The sequence below is a fragment of the Neltuma alba genome, unplaced genomic scaffold, assembly GCF_004799145.2.
Source record: "Neltuma alba isolate B1F8T4 unplaced genomic scaffold, ASM479914v2 tig00005686_pilon, whole genome shotgun sequence".
NCBI lineage: Eukaryota > Viridiplantae > Streptophyta > Magnoliopsida > Fabales > Fabaceae > Neltuma > Neltuma alba.
In genome coordinates, this window is record NW_021634198.1 from 109110 (window position 1) to 131654 (window position 22545).

Sequence of the window (22545 nt, forward strand, 5' to 3'; positions counted from 1 at the left end):
ATTTAAATTTCTCATATATTACCTCCGGTATTTAATATAAAATCTCATTTGATTTTTATTTTGGTCCTAAATATAATACCACAATTCATTTTGTCTCTCATATTTATGTATTTTTTCTCAAAGTAGTCCTTCTAATAATGATAGTTCTAACTAATAACATGATTAGTAAGAATATTTTAGGAAAAAAACAACATCTTATTATTACAAATAACTAAATTAACTTATTTTCTTAATCTTCTCTAATTAATCAACTAGTTTTTATATTTACTATTTGGGACCGGAGGCAGTACCAATTATATATAGTACTAAAAATAGAAAGGCTAAGGATAAATGAGATGAAAGTGATCAAAACGACTTTAAAATTTAGTGCTTGTCATTAATCTTGGAGAGGATAAGATAAATGCACAGTAAGTGCTATGTCACAAGCCATCAAAAATTCATGTATAAGCATGCTGTTTATAATGGCTGAGCTTCTTGTATCGGACCGTGTGGATAGTTTTAATATTCCTCTAATTTTAAATATAACCTCTTTCACAGTATAAATTATACTATAAAACGGGTTTTATATTTAGAATTGGAGGAGTATTATTTTTTGTCTTCTTAAATGTTTTTAAATAGTAAAAAGTAGTTAATTCCTCGCAAAGTCACGAAGTGACGAAGGAATGTTTACATAATTATATAATTCTTCACATTTCTATTTTGTAATTTGCGCATGACCCACAAAATTGAATTACTCTGACAGCATAGCTGACTGCAATCACTTTAAATTTATTTAATATAGTATTTTATCATACATGCATAATCTTGATACCATTAACAGCGATCCAGATTTTCACTAGCCTTTGTGCGAAGCTAGCTCAACATCGGGAGCAAAATCTACATCAGTTGGCTTGTAACGATATTGCCGAGCAACCAGGAGAAAATAAACCATGTTCAGAGCCGCAATCACAGCAATAAGGTAGTAGAAATAGTCCAATCTACCATCATTGATGTCATTCGTGAGCCAATCTGGATGCGTATGTGTTCTTGTGGTGCGATGAACTGCGGTCACTAGAATCGTGCTCACATAGTTAGCTCCAGCAAACGAGCAAGAGAACAAGGAATTAGCAATGCTCCTCATGTGCTCGGGAAATTGTCTGTTAAAGAACTCTATTTGTCCGATTATATTGAACGCTTCACACATACCCATCAGAATCAGTTGTGGTGCTAGCCAGATCACCGACATGGGGGCGATTCCTAGTGGATTTGGATTGGAATTGGCTGAGTCCCTTCTCACTTTCTCGACCATACCGGCGACGATCATGGAGAGGATAGAGAAGACCATGCCGATTCCGATTCTTTGAAGCAGAGTTATGCCCCCTTCGTGTTTGGTGATTTTCCTAAGTGAAGGTACGACGAACCTGTCGTAGAAAGGGACCCAGAGGCCTATGGTGAGGAATGAGATGACCCCAACTGAACCTGCTGGGATTTGGAACTTAGGTCCGAGGTGTCTGTTCATTTTTAAGGCTTGTGATATCGTGAATGTTCCTTGTTGTGCCATTGAAGTCAAGCTGAGGATCCCAGCAGCCCAGATTGGGAAAGTCCTCGCTAGGCATTTCACTTCTTCTACTTGCTGTATGCTGGTAAGCCTCCACTGGTTCACTCTGGTCCCATCTGGGTTCAGCTCACCCTCCATGATCAGACAGGCTTTGTTTAAGCTCCTATCCAATAAAACAATAAATAAATAAAGAACCCCAGTGATGTCATTACAACATAATGATTTAAGAGCTGTCTAGCTTCCTATTCACCAGTCCTTTTCTTCGAGAAAATAACTAAAGGTATAAGAATATATGTTATTTTAGTCTCCTAGCTAAGTTCTCTCTAATAATTTAATGTTCTTGGTCGCTTACTCTAATTATTGTTCAGTAAAGTAAGGCCTACGTAATCAGATTTCTTGCTGATCTGTTTGACACCCAGTTCTAATAGAATAAGAAATTGTCCATGATAGAGATGTTTAACCTGAATTGATCAGTCAAAGGGAGTTTTGACAAAAAGCTGGAACCTTCCTGTAAAGGCGGATCATAGAAAACCCCATCGACTTTCTCATCACTTGGAAGCTCCACATGTCGCTTTTTGTAAGCAGCAACTAGGACCTCCGCAATGCCAGAGAAAATACTCCCTTCTGGTTTAACATGCACATAGATCCTCCTCCCAACGAGGAACATGATGATTGAGAGGAACATACACACAGTTGGTATCCCAAACCCTATCTTCCAGCTAACAGAGTCTTGAATATAGACCACCACCGTCTGGGTTATGAGCAAAACCACAGTGAATGTAGTGTAGTACCAATTGAAGAAGCTATTGATCCCTTTCTTGCCTGCACTAGTAGTGGGGTCAAATTGATCGACACCAAAAGGGATACTGCAAGGTCTTATTCCAGCAGAGCCTATGGTTAAGAAACAGAGTCCCAGGATCAGAACACCAAGATGAGTACTGTTAGCTTTCACACACTGGTTCTGTGCTAGTTGCTCAGGAGTGCAAGATGGAGGATGCAGGTTGGGTAACCAAGCTGTTAGAGTCACTGTAATCATCCCCTGTTTAGCAAATTTTTCAATTAGAGGGGGAAAATTTGATGAAGAAAAAAAAATGGAAGAAAAATCCAAAGGAGAAAGTGGTTGCGATTTTTGAAAGTGACGTGACGGTAGCTTGAACACGTGAAATTGAAATTCATGTCATAGATTTCTGGAGAATTTGTCATCATATTGGGTACAATTCAAATATCTTATAATATTGAAACTTGCAATTTGTCCATTTTTTCACCCTTACAATTATGACTTTATTTCTTTCTTAAAAATTTTGAATTTGAATTGAGGTTACTTATTTTATAACCTTCTTTTCTCACAGTCTACAACAAAGTGTGCTGTTAAATGGTCTTTTTTAAAAAAAGAGAAAAAAACACCGTTTACTTGGTCAATAATGTTATCTGAAAACATCATGTTCACAGATGCAAAGGGCACTTCCCTTGGCACTGTAATTTTCTCAAGCTTGCCACAGCGGAGAGAACAGTGCAAACACTATTTTATTGCAAATTGACTAAAAAGTAAAAATTTTCCTTTGCACAGAAGATTATCATTAAGGTGAGAACCCGAACTGCACCCTTCACAAGATAACAAACAATGAACAAAGTTAAATGGGCTTCTCAGACCGGTTGTACAGAGGCAACATCTTTTAGAGAGGGGATTACCGACATCCTTTTCTCCTTAAATTATATAATTTCTATGTTTTATTATAGCTATAATTTTTTAATTTTAAATATATATACACACACATATAGAGTAATTTTTATAAAAATTTTCCTTGAAAAAATCAAATTCAAAATCATCTGGCCTTAAATATTATAAGAAAATTTTAATTTGAAATGTAAATTGATTGTTATATGAAAAAAATATTTTAAAATTGATGGGAAGTTCAGACAAATTAAAAAATCACATCTTTTTACCTGTACACACACACCACATTTGTGTGTGGCATATGGTGAGTGAATGTGTGTGTGTGTGTGTGAGAGAGAGAGAGAGAGAGAGAGAGAGAGAGACTGTACCAGAAGGGAAGCAACGGAAGCATAGGCAATAGTCTTGAAGCGACCAGCATAGGCGTCGGAGATGAAGGCACCGAGGAGAGGAGCAAAGTTGGTAAGACCAAACCAAAGGTTCATAATGTTGGAAGCAAAGACTTGATCCATATGAAGCTCTCTCGTCAAGTACACCATAAAGTTCGCAAACAACCCAAACACTGCCAACCTCTCAAACGTCTCGTTCCCTGCACTTACCCAAAAATATAAAGAACCATACATGCATGTTATGATCTGTGAAATGAAAACACTACTTTTCTTCTTCATTATAACACGCACGTATCTGTAAAGGAACTTAATTAAAGACTTCAATAATTAATCACGGACCTAGAATGAAAGGCATGGCCCTCCATCCTCCAGGCTGCTTCTTCTTCTGATGGCCACCTTCCTGCTTGTCTGAAGAACTTGAACTGCAAATGCAATTTCTGCAGCACAGAAGCCACCATGATGAAGAAGAAGAAGAGCTCTTGGTTTCTTTGTCATCTGCTGATGAGCCTGACATTTTGCTCTCTACTTACGTGCTGATCTCTTTGCTCCTCTTTCCAGCTAATGATCTCTCCCTCTCTACATATATATAGATATGGAAGATTTGGGAGCACCCACTTCTCCAGGCTTTTGGGTTGGAGCTCGGCGATAGGATGAGTCGCGACGCTGATTTATAGGTACACAGGCATAGAGACAACAGGCTTTAAAATCCCTTTTCAGTCCTCTACTTTTAGGTATAATTATTTATTTATCTATGATGGTTTGTCATTCATATAATTATTAATATTATTCCGTTTGGTTAAACAACAAGGTATTTTTAAAGCATAAATTGAGACATGTAATGTTTTTATTCTTTTTTATCTTCAATTACAAGTCATGTATTTTTTATTCACGTAATTAATTATATTGCTATTCTTCATTTTATTCTATCTACATGACAAGTACTATATACACACAGAAAATTGTTATGAGGTCTCAATTATAAAAACAATTACAAAAAAAAAAAATTCAATGACAAATGAAAAGTTATTATGTCTTACAATAAAACTCTTCATTAAAGAAAAAAGATACTTTCTCTGGTCTAAACGTAGACGCTAAATAACTAATTTATAAAAATTAAGGATATTAGTTAATTTTATTATTTGTGAAAAATATGTGGGTTTCTCTAAAAAAACTTCCTTTAATCATTTGCAGTGAAATTTAATTAATAGGAATAATTTAAGAAAAATAATAACTTTGACATACAAAATGAATTATGATATTCCTCTTGTCTTTGATATAAGACCTAATTATTGAGTTGGTTTTAGTCCTAAATATAAGACCCATTTCTTATATTTATCAATTTTTTCTAAATTACCCCTATGTATACTCTCTCAACTATAATCAAGTAGAAGAAGGAGATGGGGTGTTAAGAAAGATGATTATGATGTTTTAAGAAAAACGCATCACATTTCTTATAATTAACCAATTTATCTAACTTCCTTGATCTAAGATCAAACTAGTTAAATATGTTTTATATTAAGGATCAGAAGAGTATGTTCGTGAGCAAATCAAATGGGTCAAAGACGACTTAGGAGGATGAGATTTGAGAGATGCATGTGTGGAGGAGAGGGTGGGATGAGAAAATACATTGATATACAGAGCAGTGGTTGCGTGCTGTGCTTCCGATGTTCAGTGGAACGGTGGTCACTCTTCATGTATACGTCATGAATCATTCACATATCATTGCTTCGTTGCAAAACTATGATATACTACCTCCTGTTATTAATATAAGATCATATTTAATTTTTATTTTGATCCTAAATATAAAATCTCAATCTATTTTGTTTCTCATATTTATGTTTTTTTTAAAATAATTTTCTAATAATAATAGTTCTAATTAATACACTTGATTAGTAAGGATATTTTAAGAAAGACAACATCTATTTAAGACAAATAACTAACTCAACTTATTTTCTTAATCCCTTCAAATTAGTTAACTGGTTCTTATAATTAGAACAGGAGGTATTACATATCCATCCATATGTAGCCTCCCTCTATCCTCTCTCTCAATATATTCATCTTCATTATACATTATTGTTCATGTGCAAAAAAAATATTACTATTTTCAGTCTTTTATATAAAAGCCAGATTACTACTGGCCTGATTGATTTAATGACTCGTTACAACTGTGTGTTGATCTATCTGAATTATTCTCTTTAATCATGTCCATTGAAACACCTATTGGTAAGAATCTCTTACAATTTTTTTTTTAAAAAAAGAGAGACAAAATGGACTGAAATATTATATTTAGGACCGAATCTAATTTTCTAATTAGCTCTTATATTTAATATTAGAGGTAGTATTTTTAATAGCTGGATTGAACCAATATATTACGTGTAGAAATAAGTAACAAGAGGAAAGTATGGAGATGAGTTTCTAATTCCGAAGCTAATAATAATTGAACTTCGAAGATCGATGGAGTAGAAGGAGTTACGTTTCAATGTTTATTATAAAGTTACAAGTTGATCATGAAATAAAACACATCTATGTTTTGGTAAAAAGCTATGGTGACTTCAGCTCCAAACGTATTTCCAAACATTTGTCCATTCATATTCCACCAATTGCTTCATTCATCATTTCTACATCATTAACAGTTAAGCCACTTCCTCTTCAATCCTCTCAGTCATCTCTAAAGAATAAATTTATTGGACGGGTCATTAAATCGATCATGACAGTAGTTTAAAAATTAGTGTTCCAACCCGGCTACATGATAAAATTGGTATTAATTAATTAAACTAATCATAATCAAATTAAAAATTAGTGTTCCAACCTGGCTACATGATAAAATTGGTATTAATTAATTAAACTAATCATAATCAAAATAATATAATTTAATTACAAGGTATAAAAATATTTATATATAATTATGAAGAGAGTGGTATTTAAATACAAGGTATTAATAAAAAAAATCTACAAATAAATGGAATGTTCATGTATAAATCATATATAATTCAACAAAATAGAGTTACCAAACTACAAATCTGACGATCTACTACTATTTTTAATTCAAAATGATGCTGTTTTAAGCTTAACACAGATTTTAAAAAAAATCCAGCCTGATCAACTTGTGTGCGTAAAACTCTTGACCAGACCTACCAAATGATCATCTCTCTACTAAAGCATATTAATAATAAAAAATCATTGGTATATCGTATAAAAGTTAAATCCGCCCTGTTATATATGTTTTTACAATTTTTTATTGATAAAAAGCGCCTTAATTTCTGAAACTGGCTCTCTTTTATAATTTCATGCTATGTTTGAATTGACCATCAGAACCCCCACCACCTTCATGATTAAGTTTGACTAACTGACACTATTTTGAGAGTTATCACATCGGGGAATCGGGACATCACTCTGTGCAAATATATATTTTAATAATACATTCAGTTTATTGTCTTTTTCTTCCAGGAGATTAAATTACAATAATACTGAAATGCATGAAACAGCTTTCTTTTTACGTGGATTTCATCATAAATTCACCTTTGGCCCCCCAAAAAAAAAATCATAAATTCAGCAAGTTTTCGTTGGGCTTGGTCAGATTTTCAATCCAACAATGAAAGTTAAGGGGGATATTTGCTAGGAGTCGTAATTAACACAGTAATTGACACGAAGCTTGCTGTTTAATTTTTGGCTAATTATATTTTGAAGCTGATCCGCAAACACAATTGATGCAAAAAGGTGAACAAACTAAAAATCTGTTTTAAAATTCTATTACTTGACGGTAAATTACTCATCTGATTCTTAATATAAAACATATTTAACTAATTTGATTAAATTAAGAAAGTTAGATAAGTTAGTTAATTATAAGAAATGTGACATGTTTTTTTTTAAAAACACTATAATTATCTTTCTTAATATCCTTCTTTCCTCACTTACTTGATTATGGTTGAGGAAATATCCATAGAAATAATTTAAGAAAAATTGATAAATACAAGAAATATGTCTTATATTTAGGATCAAAATTAACTTAATAATTAAATCTTATATTGAGTAGCGGAAGAGAATTTTGTTTCTGGTCAATGATTGTGGAGATGATGAATTTGGTTCATAATGGGTCGTATATTCATTTTCGCAAGTGGGAATTGGTTATTGGTTGTGAGGACTTTTCCAACATTTTCCCCTTCCGCATTGTGGAACTCGCATAAATTCAAAGCACGGGTCATATGTAATTAATGCTCATCCGCGCCACTGCTCTGATCCTAGCCACTTGTTGGGGAAATTTTTTTTTCAATTTTATTTATATTTAACTATTGCTGGAAAAAGAAGAGAGAAAGAGAGAGGAGTGAAAATGATTTGTAAATGCAAAAATTTTGACAAGAATAAATTGAATTTTTTTATCAATTTAATGATATGAGTTACAAATAATTTATAATGATAATCAGAGCGATATGTTTGAGGGATCCAACTCATTGGCGTGGGTGACTGAATTCAAGGCGCAAGGACCGCGTATCATTAACTCTAATCTACAGATACTTAATTAATTAATTAATTACTATATTTTGATAATTATTTGTTACCAAATGGATTATATCCACCTCTCTTAGCCTTACCATTAAAATATTTTGAATCTATTCATTCATAGCTGCCCCAAGCCCCCAGTCATCCTTGATTTTTTTTGGTAGAAAAAAATTTAGGTGAGCCGGGTCTCAGGACTCACCAAGGCCAGGACATACCTCCAGACTCAAAGAATGCTTACAGAGGTATTTACAGATTACCCGCTAACAATATCCTTACATCGATAGCGGGATTCGAACTCGCAACCTTATGGATTATAAGTCGATTTCGTACCAACTGGACTAACTCTAGTTAGTCAGTCATCCTTAATTTAACTTCTTGTGACGACTCTTTATGATTTGTTGCCATTATATGGTTATCCTATTTTTATTGTTTGATTAAAAAAGAGGCTTAATTAATTAATTCCTAATATCTTGCTTTATTTGTCTCATTACCTAGTTAGGACAAAGAATCAACACCCTCTCTAGATCAGTCTTAGGCATATCTGTTACGTTAAAGCCTTTTACCTGAATCTCAAAGAAATACATACTTTTGATAAGGTGATGCTAGCTATAAGATTAAGTGCACTTAGCTAAAAAGAAATTGACTTATTCTCTGAAACGTTTTCAATTAATTCTTAAACAAAATAATTTATCATTAATATGCGATCTTTTACGCAACATATTATTTAAAGCATTAATTAAAAAAATCAATTTAATAAATAAAACTAAAATTTTCAAAGAATAATTAGAAAAATAGAGGACAATCAAACGCGTTGGTCATTGATAGTGATAAGGATGGCGGCTGGCTCTCTGGCTTTTCAGTGAAACAGGAGCAAATTAAATAGCAATATTCATTAATGGAGAAAGCGAAGGGAAGCCACAAAAAGATAGAGATGTAAGTATCAAACAAAGAAAGCTAGTGGATGTAAAATTAAAATCCTTTCATTTCTCGTGGCATTATGTGAATTTTGAATCCAATTTTAATTTGCTTTTTCCACCCCAACATATTCTGTTCACACATCATCATCGTATCACAATTTGGCCCATTTGATTTCATAATTTGCGCCCTCATGTATCATACATCAATTTTAAAATTGTTGATTAGTTACTCGTGAAGATAATGCTGGCTGATTTAACATTGGACACAAGTTTAGTTTTGGATTACAACTATATCTAATTTTGACTTTTTTCCCTTTTACCAAGAATACCGGTAATTTACAGAATTTGATACACTGAAAATATCATCACTAAAATTGGTATCCTTGTAATCAATAAAATTTCAAACTAATCCATAATACATGAAGTCTTTTAGAAAGAAATTGAGGTCCAAATATAAAAAGTTATCAGGATAATTAATGACATTTTTTAATTTTGTCCCTATTAATTAGAAAAGAGATTTTTGACTTTTTTCCCTTTTACCAAGAATACCGGTAATTTACAGAATTTCATACACTAAAAAAATCATCATTAAGATTGGTATCTTTCTAATCAATAAAATTTCAAACTAATCCATAATACATGAAGTCTTTTGGAAAGAAATTGCGGTCCAAAATATAAAAAAGTTATCAGGATAATTAATGACATTTTTTTAATTTTGTCCCTATTAATTAGAAGAGAGGGTTTTGAATACAAGAGCATGATGAGAGATAATAAAAATATATTTAAAAAAAAACTACTTTACTACTTTCCAATCACATTCTGGAAGGATAAAATAGAAAAATTTATCATTTTGGGATACATTTAATTACTTAACTACCATTCTCCAAATTTAAATGAATTGGATCCTAGGAGTTTACAGGAGAATAAGATTCATGACTTAGTGCACATATAAATAAGTTACTTATCTGGCCCTATTTATATGACAAAGAGAAAAGATATTTTTTTGGTCATGTTTATAGTTCACTGAGAGAAATTTTTTGTATAGATATACAATTTTACTCCTCATTCATCATTGTGTTGATTTTGCTTACATAAGGTATAATATATATTAAATAGGAATAAAGTTGAAAAGTTATTAAATTTTAAATAAGAGTTAATAAAGCTTAAAGTTTTTTTTAATCTATGTGAAATATGCTGAGTAATTTATAAACAGGAACAGAAAAGTATCTATCAATGGGGTTTTAATGTTGTGGTTCAGTAATCCAAGTTGCTATATCAATACAATTAAGACAAAATTAATTTAAAGATGAAAATGACCTCCAAATGTAAATTAGACGATTTCGTATCAAAGGGGACGATCCCTTGACTTGAGCTGTCATTAATTCTGTATTTACTTTAATTAATGTTCACACAATGATTAATGTGACACATCACTTATGGGCAAGGACACTGATTATTATCAACTTTATATCCTCGAATGATCATGCATGCTTCCTTTGGATAGACATTGTCCCACTTATATTTTAATGTGAGTAAATGCTGGCCATGTCACTCATTTCCCATTCATTGTCATATCCCTGGCCTCATAAATTTGTTGTCTCTGCGTTCCAAGCTTTTCTAGAAAAGCAAGCATGAATATTTTCGGAAAAATTGTCTGAAAATTCTTGTTTGATTTTTTTTTCTTTAAAAGAATTGGAATTCAGAGACTATAACTATTTTTTAATGAGCCATTTGCAACACATATTTAGTGCTGTGCGAATTTGGAAAGCTTTCTTTTACTTATCAAAAGGATTCTGAGGCTTTGTTTGGTTTAATAGAAGAGAGACGAGGGGAACGAAAATGAATGGAGGTGAGAAGAGATTACGAGTATTGTTTGGTCAAAGAAGAAAGGGAAGAAATATTTTTTGTTTAATTCATGAGGACAAGAGAGGAGAACTAATTATTAATTAACGAATATGCCTTCATTTTTTATTATTTATTTTTATATTTATATCAAAATTATTATTTTCTAACTTATAAATATAAAAAAAGTTATATCACATATATAAAACATTTCATATCTATAAATATATACATATCATAAAAAAATATTATATTATTATTATCATCAAATATACATATCATAAAAAATATATACTTGTTGTATTATATTGAGAAAAATGGTACAATCATGACAAAAAAATATTATATCAACATTATCAAATGCTTCTCCTATCCTAAATATAAGACCCATTTTGTAGTGTAATTTACACTACAAAATGGGTCTTATATTTAGGATCGAAGGAGCATCATTTAAAATAGTTTTTACTAAAAAGGATAAATTTGGAATTTAAAAAGAACAGTGGCTGTAAGATTTAAAAAAAAAATTACGGAAAAGAATAAATTTGAAATATTTAAAAACTAATATGAATAATTTTATCAAAGAGACATAATATTTTTTCCCTTTCAAAAAATCTCAAATTTGAAAGGAGCAGAAGGATGGGAGGGAAGCATTAAAAGACAATTTTTTCCCTCCCCTCCCCTTCATTTTTTCAAACCAAACACAATTTCTCATCTCCTCCCTCTCACTTCCTTCCAAAACCTTCCAACCACATCTTCATTGGACGCAACATTTCTTTGATTATGTGCAGCTTGTGCATAATTAAAGATATACTACCTCCGATTCTTAATATAAAATCTCGTTAGATTTTTATTTTGATCCTAAATATAAGACTCCAATCCAATTTGTCTTTTATATTTATATATTTTTTCTAAGATAATCCTTTTAATAATAGTAGTTTAGTCAATACACTTAATTAGCAAAGATATTTTAGGAAAGATAACACCTATTTATTACAAATAATTAATTAACTTTTTTCTTAATCTATTCAAATTAGTTAATTAGTTTTTATATCTAAGACGGAATGTAGTATTGTCTATAGTTGAAGACTTGAAATAGAGTTGCATATGGTCTTTAAATAAATTTTTGGTGCCTCTGGGCAATAAATATTTCAATGGGGGATTTTGAGCAATTTTTTCAATAGTTATCTCCCATAAATTAGAAATAAAACCAAAAAGAAACAACGTGCTCCTCTTTCTTTTTGAACTTGAAAAACTTGGCTTCATCCAATTTGTTTTAGTCAATAGTCAATGTCATATGGTCGCTTTTAAATCATATGAAAACAGATGGGCTGTGTGAATGGACTATAATCTCCCAACTTGACTAGCTGGCCATTAGATAGTAATATCCTAGTAAAAGTCTTCCTAAAATGACCGGGATAAGATTTTTATTCTATTTGTTCATGAATTAAACCAGTATTTAAATTATGAGTATTCAAAACCGGCCCGTCCCAATTGGTTCATTCGGGTCCCAATCTTATTGGGACGAGACGCGGGACAGACTGTCCTGAAATTTTTTGAAACAGGATAAAAAAAGACTGAGACGGGACGGGACATAAAACAGAGTCATCCCATCTCAATCCCTTTTATTTTTTATCATATTTATATAATATCTTTTTTTTTTTAAGATTTGAGACTACTGCATGGAACTATGAATCTATTTATTGAGAGCTTTTATATTTGTTGATGATTTAAAACTATTGATGATTAGAATTTTTAGTAAGCTTTTATTGTGTAAAAAGCTTTTGTTTAGAGCTTTTAATGACTATTATATATAATATTTTGGGCTTTTGTCTAAGGTTGCCCAAAAAAATTAAAAAAAAGAAAATAAAAAGATATTTTTACAAAGTCTAAGCCTAAAACCTACAATTAGGGGGGAATCAGATTTTATTGTAACAGGCCCAATAACTCAAAAAAAATTTTTAAAAAAATTTATATCGAGACATCCCAGTCCCATCCCATCCTGACCGGGACCTAGATGGGACAGGATGCGGGACAATTTTTTATCCTGTTACTATTTATCAGGACAGAACCGGGACGGGCTTGTCCCGGTCTAGATTCGTCCCGTGAACAGCCCTAATTTAATTTTTTTTTGGCTAAAACATAGGTCTCCTCCTATTGGAAGCAATCCTATTCGAGGTACTGTCAAGCACTAAATGTGGGCACCTCTCTTAACGGGTATTCGAATCTTGGTTCGTCACGTTGTGAGGGATTAGCCCCTTCTACTAGACCCAACCCCTGTTGGTAGCCCCTTCTGCTAGTCATTAAAAGCTTTTGTTTAGAGCTTTTAATAACTATTTTATATAATATTTTGGTTTTTTGTTTAAGGGTGCCCAAAGAAATAAAAAAAGAAAACAAAAAGATATTTTTACAAGGCCTAAGCCTAAAACCTACAATAAGAAAAAAAAAAGAGTTTGTTATAACAGGCCCAATAACTCAAAAAACATTAAAAAAAAAATATCGGAACGTCCTAATCCCATCCTGTCTCGACCGGGATCGAGACAACACCAAGACTTGACGGGACGAGATGTGGGACAATTTTTCTGTCCCGTTACTGTTTATTAGGACGGAACCAGTACAGGCCTGATCCGGTCTCGATGCGTCCCGTGAATAGCCCTAATTTAAATGAAGCCAATATTAAGTCTCTTTCTCCTCTCGGGTCTTTCAAAATTTGGGCTCTGCCATGGGAGAGTATTTTCAAGCCCATGAATATATGTTTGGGAGATACAAGCCCATAGGTTAACTCAAAAGCTTGTCTCCAACTTTGGGCCGATCCTTAAGTACCGTGGTGGGCTTCGTCTTTAAGAAGACAAATTTTTCTTTAAAATAAAATATTTGTTATTTAAAAATAAACTAGAAAAATGAGCCTTCCCCCTTTCCTTCTTTTTCCCCCTTCTGATATTCATAGATTCCTTGCTTATCAAAATTTGAAAATAGATGCTTTAGATATCGTAGTTTTATTACGATGTTTCAAATTTCACAACATTATATATATATATATTTATATATATCTCTGTGTGTGGGTATTTGCCAACGCATGTCGTTTTAGATCTGCACGAAGAAATGAACGCCTTCAATGCTCGCCTGAAGTGTATACATAAAAGCAATATTAACGATATTGTGTTTTTTTTTATATAATGTGTGAGCTTTTGAACCCCAAAACATATTAAAAAAATGATGGGTTAATACAAAATTTGGTTCTTCAAATTTATCATCATTTTGGTTTTGGTTCCTTAAGTTTCAATCTATACGTTTTGGTTTTTCAAGTTTTTTTATTTAAAATATTAGTCCTTATAATTTAATAAAAATTTAGATCATTTTGCCCCTTGAGAGATCAAAACCTATGGTTTAAAACTTGAAGGACTAAAACCAAAATAAGGACAAATTTGAGAGACTAAAAATTATATTAACTGAAAAATGATTTATGCTCAAAACATGTAAGGTATGAAGCAAGAGCAATAGGCAAACACACAGATTACGCTTCAGAAAAGGACTTCATGCTCCAAAATAAACACAATGGTAAAAGCTAAATTGGATAAATTGAATTGTGTTTGGATTGGAATTCAGAAAAGCTAGTTCATAAAAGTGAGATTAATAAAAAGTTGTTTGGATTATGGTTGAGTAAAAGGAAGTTGGGTTGTAAAATAACTAAAATGGGTATTAGTTTTAATAAATAATGAAACATGATTAAAAAAATGATTTCACATAATACAATGAAATTAAAATAATTTAATATGAAGAAGTCAAATTTAATGAGTGGATTAAATTTTAAAACTTTAGAAAAATCATAAAAGATATTTTAAATATAAAGTGAAACATGAAAAAAATAAAAGTATATTTCTAGGAGCATATTTAAAAACAAAAGTATATTTCTAACTTATTTATTACTTTTAACTAATTTTAACTGATTTTTTGTTATCTACAAATTAGTTATTTGAAGCTTATAATAAGAAACAAAGGAGATAATAAATTTCTTAACTTTTTCTCTCTTCATGTTTTAAAAGCTATAAGTCATAAGTTGTTAATTTTAGCTTATAGTTTATTGTGACTTTTCATACAAAAACTCGATTGCAGAAAAACCCATCCATACAGTATTATTGTGTCAATCAGGCTTATAGTGCTTACAAGCTACTTATAAGCCCAAAATAATTGATGCCAAACAGTCACATAAAAAATGATTTCGTGATTGCATGACTTCTGGCAGCTAAGCATTCTTTTGTCTTTGCATTTGCCTATAAGCATTGGACAACATAGTGTTTTCATAACTAAGCACCCTTTTATCTATTTGGTAATAAGTTGCTGAGGGTCCTTAAATTGACATGGCAGCATTAGCTTTAAGTATGGTCTTGTGATTTTTAACTGTAAAATCAACCCATGCAGCTTTTCTCTTACGCAACTGTCACTATTAATCTTTTATTTCTTCAACGCCAATAGCTATAATATAGCCGAAGGACCAGATGCTTACAAACAACAAAGTACAAACAGCCAACATGATCTTAACTTCCATTTTTTTTAGATGAAAATCTTATACTACTAATAATATATTCTATGTTTTATGTTAAACATGAAAACGCTAAAGTTTTATGAACATAAACATTAAGGTTTTTTTATGCCCCGAAATCCTGCATCTGATTATGATTTATACTATACTAAAAATAACAATGTTTATGTGATCACATATAATTACGTTCATGTATATGCAACCATACATGTTGCCATGTTAGTGAGTTACTCGAAGTCATCGTCGCAGAGCTTTCCCTGGCGAGTTGTATAGTCTTGAAAGCCTTAGTAACAAAGAAATAGATTGTCTCATTAGTGAGTTGTAGCTTTGAAAAAATCTCACTCATTAAATTTGGCGCATAAACATTGTCATTGTTAGTGTCCAAATCAAGGGAGCAAATTAATATTCTCACAGTACTCCTTGGCCATAGCAGCAAGGAGTTAACATCTCATTTCCATATCTGAAGTAATCATCAGCTTTACTTATAATTGTACGCCATAATGGGATGTCTTGGCAAATGATCTTTTTTTTTTTGGCCAAAACAAGACGATTTTATTAATCACCAAAACAAACAATTACACACACTAATAGCCACTTAAGGCCTGAAAAGAAAAGACACTCAAAAGCCTAAACATACAACCTACCACACAGCAAAAAAATAAAGCACAAACCTAACATACAACCTAAAAAGCACAGTAAAAAGAACACAAGACAGCAAAAGAACAAAACAAACGAAAGGAGAAGCTGCATCAAGTTAGCCAATACCAGTTTTGTCAAACTCCCGATCATCAATGCCAGAAATAGGCCTTGCAGACTTCCTGTTGCTACCAATGTCCACATCCAGAATGTGTTTCAAAGCAGGTGCTGGATCAAAAATCCACCCCACAGGGCACACCTCTTTTCTACAACCCACAACAATCCAGTTTGCTGCCTCATTGCCTTTCCTAGGAGTCAAGGCAATTTCAAACCCTCCATAACCTTTCATCTCAAATATTACAGTCTGCAATTCCCATCTGCACCTCCAGTCAACATTCCCAGCAGAATTTGTTTTGCAGCACCAGAAGAGCTCAGAGCAATCAGTCTCCAGAACTGCATTTTTTAATTCTAGATCTTTTACAATACAAAATGCCTTTTGTAAAGCCAGAACTTCAGCTTCAAGAGCAGAATTAGCTATAACTTTATCAGCAAAGCCCCATTGCCAAATTCCGTCCTTATTTCTACACACAACACCTACAGCTGCTAAACCAGACTTCTCATCAAATGAGCCATCAAAATTTATCTTCATATAATTCCCTTCAGGAGCTTTCCATCCCATCTCAGCTACTACATTCTCATTTTGCCCTTCCACCACCTTGTCCACCCTTTAGCTTCCCAAAATTCCCTCACAGCTTTACTAGCCTCATTGATCACTTTGACCAGATTGACTGCTTTAAACTCAAAAACTGCATTATTTCTTTCTTTCCATATCAGCCACATTAACCAAGCTACATAAGCTAATTGAAAGTCATCAAGAAATTTTTCTTCTACTAAAACCTGCATACACCAGCTCCCTAAGTTACCAAAGCTTGCTTTCTCAAATCTCAGAGCCAGTTCACTGCCAAACCATACACTTTTAGCCCAAGGATAGGTAAAAAGGGCATGTTCTATTGTTTCAACCTCCTTATTGCAGATTGGGCAATTTACTGGGACTCTACATTTTCTTCTAGCAAGTTCTTCTCTAACAGGTAGAGCTCTCACCAAACATCTCCATATAAAATGGATAATTTTTGGTAGAGCCTTGATTCTCCAAACCTTCTTCCATAACTCCCCAGATAGAACCGTGGATGAACTCGCCCTGTCTACCACTTTAGTATTCATGTTTTTTGTTGCATAATACCCTTTTTTGACTTCATACTTTCCATTTCTTGCAACTTTCCAGACTGGTTCATCCTTTCTGTTGATGAAATTCAAAGGTACCTTCACAATCCATCCCAAGACCTCCTCACTAACCAGGCCCCTCATTCCTTCCAAATTCCAGCAACCTTCCTGAATCAGATCAGCTACACACCAATGCTTATTCTGATCAGGTACATTGACTTCTATAGTTTCTACTAGGCAGCCTTTAGCTTCTGGGATCCAGTTGTCTTTCCAAACATTAACTCCTTCTCTATTTCCGATTCTCTAAAAAATTTCCTTCTTCAAATAGTCCCTACCGGTCAAAACACTACTCCAAATCCAGGATGCTTTGCCCCCCTTCTTTGCTGCAAGGAAGCTTGAATTGGGAAAGTAAATCCCTTTTAAGACCCTTACCCACAATCATCAGGGTTATTCAGGATTCTCCAAGCAGCCTTTGCTAATAGAGCATCGTTCATAACTTCAAAATCTTTGAATCCCATTCCTCCATCAGATTTAGCCTTAGTCATGCTTTTCCAATTTCTCCAGTGAATATTTCTTCCTTCCTTTCTACCATCCCACCAAAATTGAGCAATAATACTGTCTAGTTCCCTACATATTTTCCTTGGGAACTTGAAACAATGCATCGGATAGATAGGCACTGCACTGATTACTGCTTTAATCGTCACTTCTCTACCAGCTTGAGTCAGAAGTTTGCTGCTCCAACCTTCAACCTTTCTCCCTACTCTTTCTTTGATATAAGCAAGGGCCTGCTGTTTATTCTTTCCCCACACATTCGGAACTCCTAGATATTTCCCTGGCTCATCAATATCTTTAACATTGAGGATTCTGCAAACCCAGTCCCTTACTTCTGGGGTGGAATTTTTAGAAAATAAGATTCTAGATTTTGTCAAATTAGCTAGTTGGCCTGAAGCCTCACAATAATCCTTAAGAATATTAGCCAATTTCCTACATTTATTTTTTGTAGCACACATGAAAAACATCACATCATCTGCAAAGAAGCTATGAGTTAACATAGGACAGCTATTAGCAATTCTAATACCCTTCAGCAAACCAGCATCAACATTCTTGGAGATCATTCTTGACATCACGTCCATAATAAGAATGAATATATGAGGAGATAATGGGTCACCTTGCCTTAAACCCCTTCCAGGTTTGAGCTCAGCTACTTTTCTTCCCGAAAGGCACAAATTCAGTTTCACAGTGGTGATACATCTCATTATTAGTCTTACCCATTTTTCACAGAAACCAAGCTTCAACAGAACAGCTTCTACAAAATCCCACTCAACTCTATCATAGGCCTTGCTCATATCCATTTTTAATGCAAAATCAACCCTTTTAGCTTTCTTCCTTCTTTTCAAAAAGTGGAAAATTTCATGTGTAACAATTACATTATCGTGAATCAGTCTTCCCGGGACAAAAGCACCCTGGTTCTTAGAAATACAAGTATTCAACCAAGGCTTCAATCTATTAGCAAGAACTTTAGAAATAATTTTGTAGCCAAAGTTGCACAAACCAATGGGTCTAAACTGACTGACATCCTCAGGTCTATCCACCTTTGGAATCTAAGTAATATTAGTCCCATTTAGTTCCTCAATGCAACCTTTTCCTTCAAAGAAATCTTTAACCATCAACCAGATTTCATTTTCTACTACTTGCCAAGATGAGTGGTAGAACTTACCATTAAAGCCATCAGGTCCTGGTGCCTTGCTGCCTCCTAGTTGAAATGCTGCCTCTTTTACTTCCAGTCTACTCACAGGACAAGTCAGAGTGTCATTTATCTCATCAGAAACGCAACTATCCACATCACCAAGCACCCTATCAAAACTTCTCTTATTAGCAGGTTTAAAGAGATTTGAGTAATAATCAGCAAAACAATTGGCAATATCACTTTCAGATTCCAGCCACTGCCCTTCACTCCCTTTAATCTTAAGGATAGCATTTTTTGTCTTCTTTGAACTGTAGTAAGGTGAAAGAATCTGGAATTCATGTCTCCAGCTTGTAACCATGAAATCCTAGATCTTTGCCACCAATAGAGTTCTTCACTCTGCCATAGTCTGTCCAGTTCAAATTCTATTTCTCCTACCCTTCTTGCCACTTCTTCAGAGAAATCGCCCTTATAACAATCTGCCAGCTGGTTAGTTAGTCTATCAATTAATTTCCTGTTGTTCGGGAAGGCCTTCCTCTTCCAAATCATCAATTCTTTTTCACAATTCTTCAATCTTCCGATTACATCCTTAATGCAGTCATCCTCCAATCCTACCACCCCTTTCCATCCTTTTTTGACAGTTGCTTCAAAATCAGGGTGAAAGATCCAACTATTCTCAAATTTAAAATTCCAAGGAGTTTTTACCACTAAAGCACAGGTCAATCACCAAAGGGCAATGGTCAGAGCCAATTGGTTCTAAATGGAAAACCTGAGCTTTAGGGAATTGCTCTTTCAACTCGATATTACCAAGAGCTCTATCAATTCTTTCTTTAACATGATCCTCCACTTCTCCTCTTGAGTAGCAAGATCATTAAAATCACCTGTACGAAGCCAAGAGCCACGTATATCTTGAGAGAGCTCCCTTATAATATTCCATATTCTACCTCTTTCTCTTTCCTTCACTGCACCGTACACAAAAGTCACATAATCTGGAATTTCAATAACCCCCGAGTCCACCTTTAGATGGATAATGTTTTTAGAGGCATTCAGCACCTCCACTTTAATTCCTTTGCACCACCAAACACACAAACCACCACTCCTTCCCACAGGGTCAACTTCTAACCCATCCTCCATTCCACAACGCCTTCTCAACTTATCCACCACTTTCTTTTTCTGTTTAGTTTCCATTAAGTAGATAATATGGGGTTTTTTGCTCCTTACCACTTGTTTCAGGTTTCTTACTATCAAGGAAACCCCTAACCCTTGACAGTTCCAGTACAATATGCTCATGGCTCTTTGGTGGCTATTTGAGGCCAGCCACCAAGACCCTCAGCAAAATCATTTAACTCAACCGTGCTTCCTCTATTTGTACCTGAATTATCAATCACAGCATCATAATTCAGTTCGGCATCTACCCTTAGGTCTCCATCTCTTCTCATTCTATTGCCTTTCCTTCTCATTTGTCTTTTAGCCATTCGAACATTTCTGCTGCCTCTTTTACTCATTACTTCATGCTGCACTGAATCAGTTTCTACCAGGTTATCAAAGTCAAGCCTCCTTTTCTTTACTTCCACCTCAGTATCACTTTCCTCAAATCTTCGCTTTAGGCCAACTTTCTCCAATCCCTTCATTACTTCAGACATAGGAGAAATACTACCATAAACAATAACTGCTTTGGTTAAATTTTCATCAGCAACATCCTTTCTTTCTTTTGTTTTCCAGCAATCTTCCATAGCTTCTTTTCTCTATTCAATTTTTCCTTTAGAACTGTTCAAGATCACCAGTTCTTTCCCATTTCCTTCATTTTCTTTTCCAGTAGAATCAGTAAGATTTTTATCACTTTCACCATTTCTTCTCTGCTGATTGGTTTCATCAGTTGCTTCAACCTTCTCAGTTTCCTTATAATTACAATCCGGCTTGGAGTTCTTGACTACTCCAGCTTCACTACTGCTTTTATTTTCAATTGCTTCCACTTTTTTATATGTTTTCCCTGCTCTACTGCCTCCTAGTTCTTCCCAGTTCTCCTTGCAGACTTTTATTAAATCGTCCATCCATTTCGCTGCTTGAACACCAAGCCAACTACCATATTCGACCTCCACCTCATCTTCTTCCTCCTTCTTTTTAAGGCAAGTTCTCAAATCATGCCCAATTACACCGCAGGCAAAACAGAAATTCTGTAATCTCTCATACCTGACTTTAATTTTGATTGGATCCTTTCCAGGTCTAGGAGTTCTTAAACCAGAAATCAAAGGCTTCCTTAGATCCACTACAACTCTTACTCTTAAGGAGCTTCTAACAATCAAATTATTTCTCCTTGGATCCTCAGCCAACTTTACCTCTCCGATCTTCTCTCCTAACCTTATTGCATTCTCTACATCAATCGTTGCAGGAGGTAAACCATGGAATTGGATCCAAAACAGACAGAAATTAAAGTCGATTTCATCAAATGGCGTATCTTCATTCCAGCATTGCACATTCAGCAGGCATCCATTGATTGACCATGGCCTTCCACGTAAAATTCTTAAGTATTCATCTCTACGTTGGAAATTAAAGATGAAAGCCTTGCGATCGATTTCCACAATCTCAAGATCTTCTCTACTCATCAGATTCCAACCTTTTCGTATCATCTGAATCACCGTAGCAGAGTTTAGGTTCTTCTCTGTTATCATTTTTCCAGCTAGAGTTCCAACATTCAATTTCTTCGCATCTGACTCATTCCAAACCAGATCTACGTTCAAGTCTTCCAGTCTTCTCCCTGATCCTCCTCCTTCATTCCTTCCTTCCCGAGCCATCCTAAACTCCTTTCTTCCTTGCTCACTTGATCCTTTGTTACGAAGAGTAACAAAGAATCTCACTCTTTTACTCTGTCGCAGTGGGTGACAGAGATCACTCAGCTCCCTCCTCACCATTGCAGGGAGCGACGGAGTAGTGAGGCACAGAAGGCGACGATAACCGTCATAACTAACTCCCACTCTAGGAGAGAGAAAAAGCTCCCACTATGGAGAGAGACTTGGCAAATGATCTTTTCATTGTCTCTATTTTATAGCACAGATATGTTTCGCACTTTCAAATTGATCCGGCAATTGAGTGGAATTAAGGGAATAAAGGTTAAGTCAATAACTCTCTTGTCATATGTAATTTTAAACTTTTGACTTGCAACTCTTGGACTTTTTCTTGTGATCAAGGATGAATAGCTTTTCCTTGTCAAGTTAACTTTTTCAGAAATTTTGATCGGTTTCATTAGAGACAAATTTTACAGCCTGCACCGCACTTTTGCCGGACAATTTTGCATTACCAAAAGTTATCTGCATACGAAGCTCTGTAGTACTTGCAAGTCATTAGTTTAGAATTTAATTATTCATAGGATAAACCACCACGGTCCACATTATACATTCTAAGCAAAGGTCACAGTACGCGTCCAAAAATCTGCACAACATCTAACATCTTCCAATGTGCCGTATGTCAACTGATTGAAAAATCCATTCTCGTGAACCTTTTAACTACTTAACATCCTATCCCGTCTTATTCCATGAACCATCACACTAAATCTTAAATGTGAATCAGCATTTCAAACCACATTATGTTGAGCATCGTAAAAAGTCAAAAAACATTC

General features: G+C 34.1%; 2 protein-coding genes across 4 annotated transcripts; both read right to left on the reverse strand.

Moving 5' to 3' along the window:
* Positions 1 to 670: 670 nt before the first annotated feature.
* LOC114748331 (protein NRT1/ PTR FAMILY 2.13) lies at positions 671 to 21491 on the reverse strand. Of its 3 annotated transcripts, XM_028936692.1 has the most exons (6): positions 21472 to 21491; positions 7510 to 7512; positions 3938 to 4138; positions 3581 to 3798; positions 1999 to 2576; positions 671 to 1700 (listed from the first exon to the last, which is right to left on the reverse strand). In XM_028936692.1, the coding sequence occupies exons 3-6, from the start codon at positions 4110 to 4112 to the stop codon at positions 836 to 838; spliced, it is 1836 nt and encodes a 611-aa protein (XP_028792525.1). In that variant the 5' UTR covers positions 4113 to 4138; positions 7510 to 7512; positions 21472 to 21491; the 3' UTR covers positions 671 to 835. The 3 variants fall into 3 exon arrangements, with proteins under 3 accessions (XP_028792525.1, XP_028792523.1, XP_028792524.1); XM_028936690.1 differs by lacking the exons at positions 7510 to 7512; positions 21472 to 21491 and adding an exon at positions 19820 to 19830 and having other exon boundaries at positions 3938 to 4212; XM_028936691.1 differs by lacking the exons at positions 7510 to 7512; positions 21472 to 21491 and adding an exon at positions 16009 to 16022 and having other exon boundaries at positions 3938 to 4212.
* On the reverse strand, positions 16715 to 17392 carry LOC114748364 (uncharacterized). The gene has a single exon (XM_028936737.1). The coding sequence runs from the start codon at positions 17390 to 17392 to the stop codon at positions 16715 to 16717; it is 678 nt and encodes a 225-aa protein (XP_028792570.1).
* Positions 21492 to 22545: the final 1054 nt, after the last annotated feature.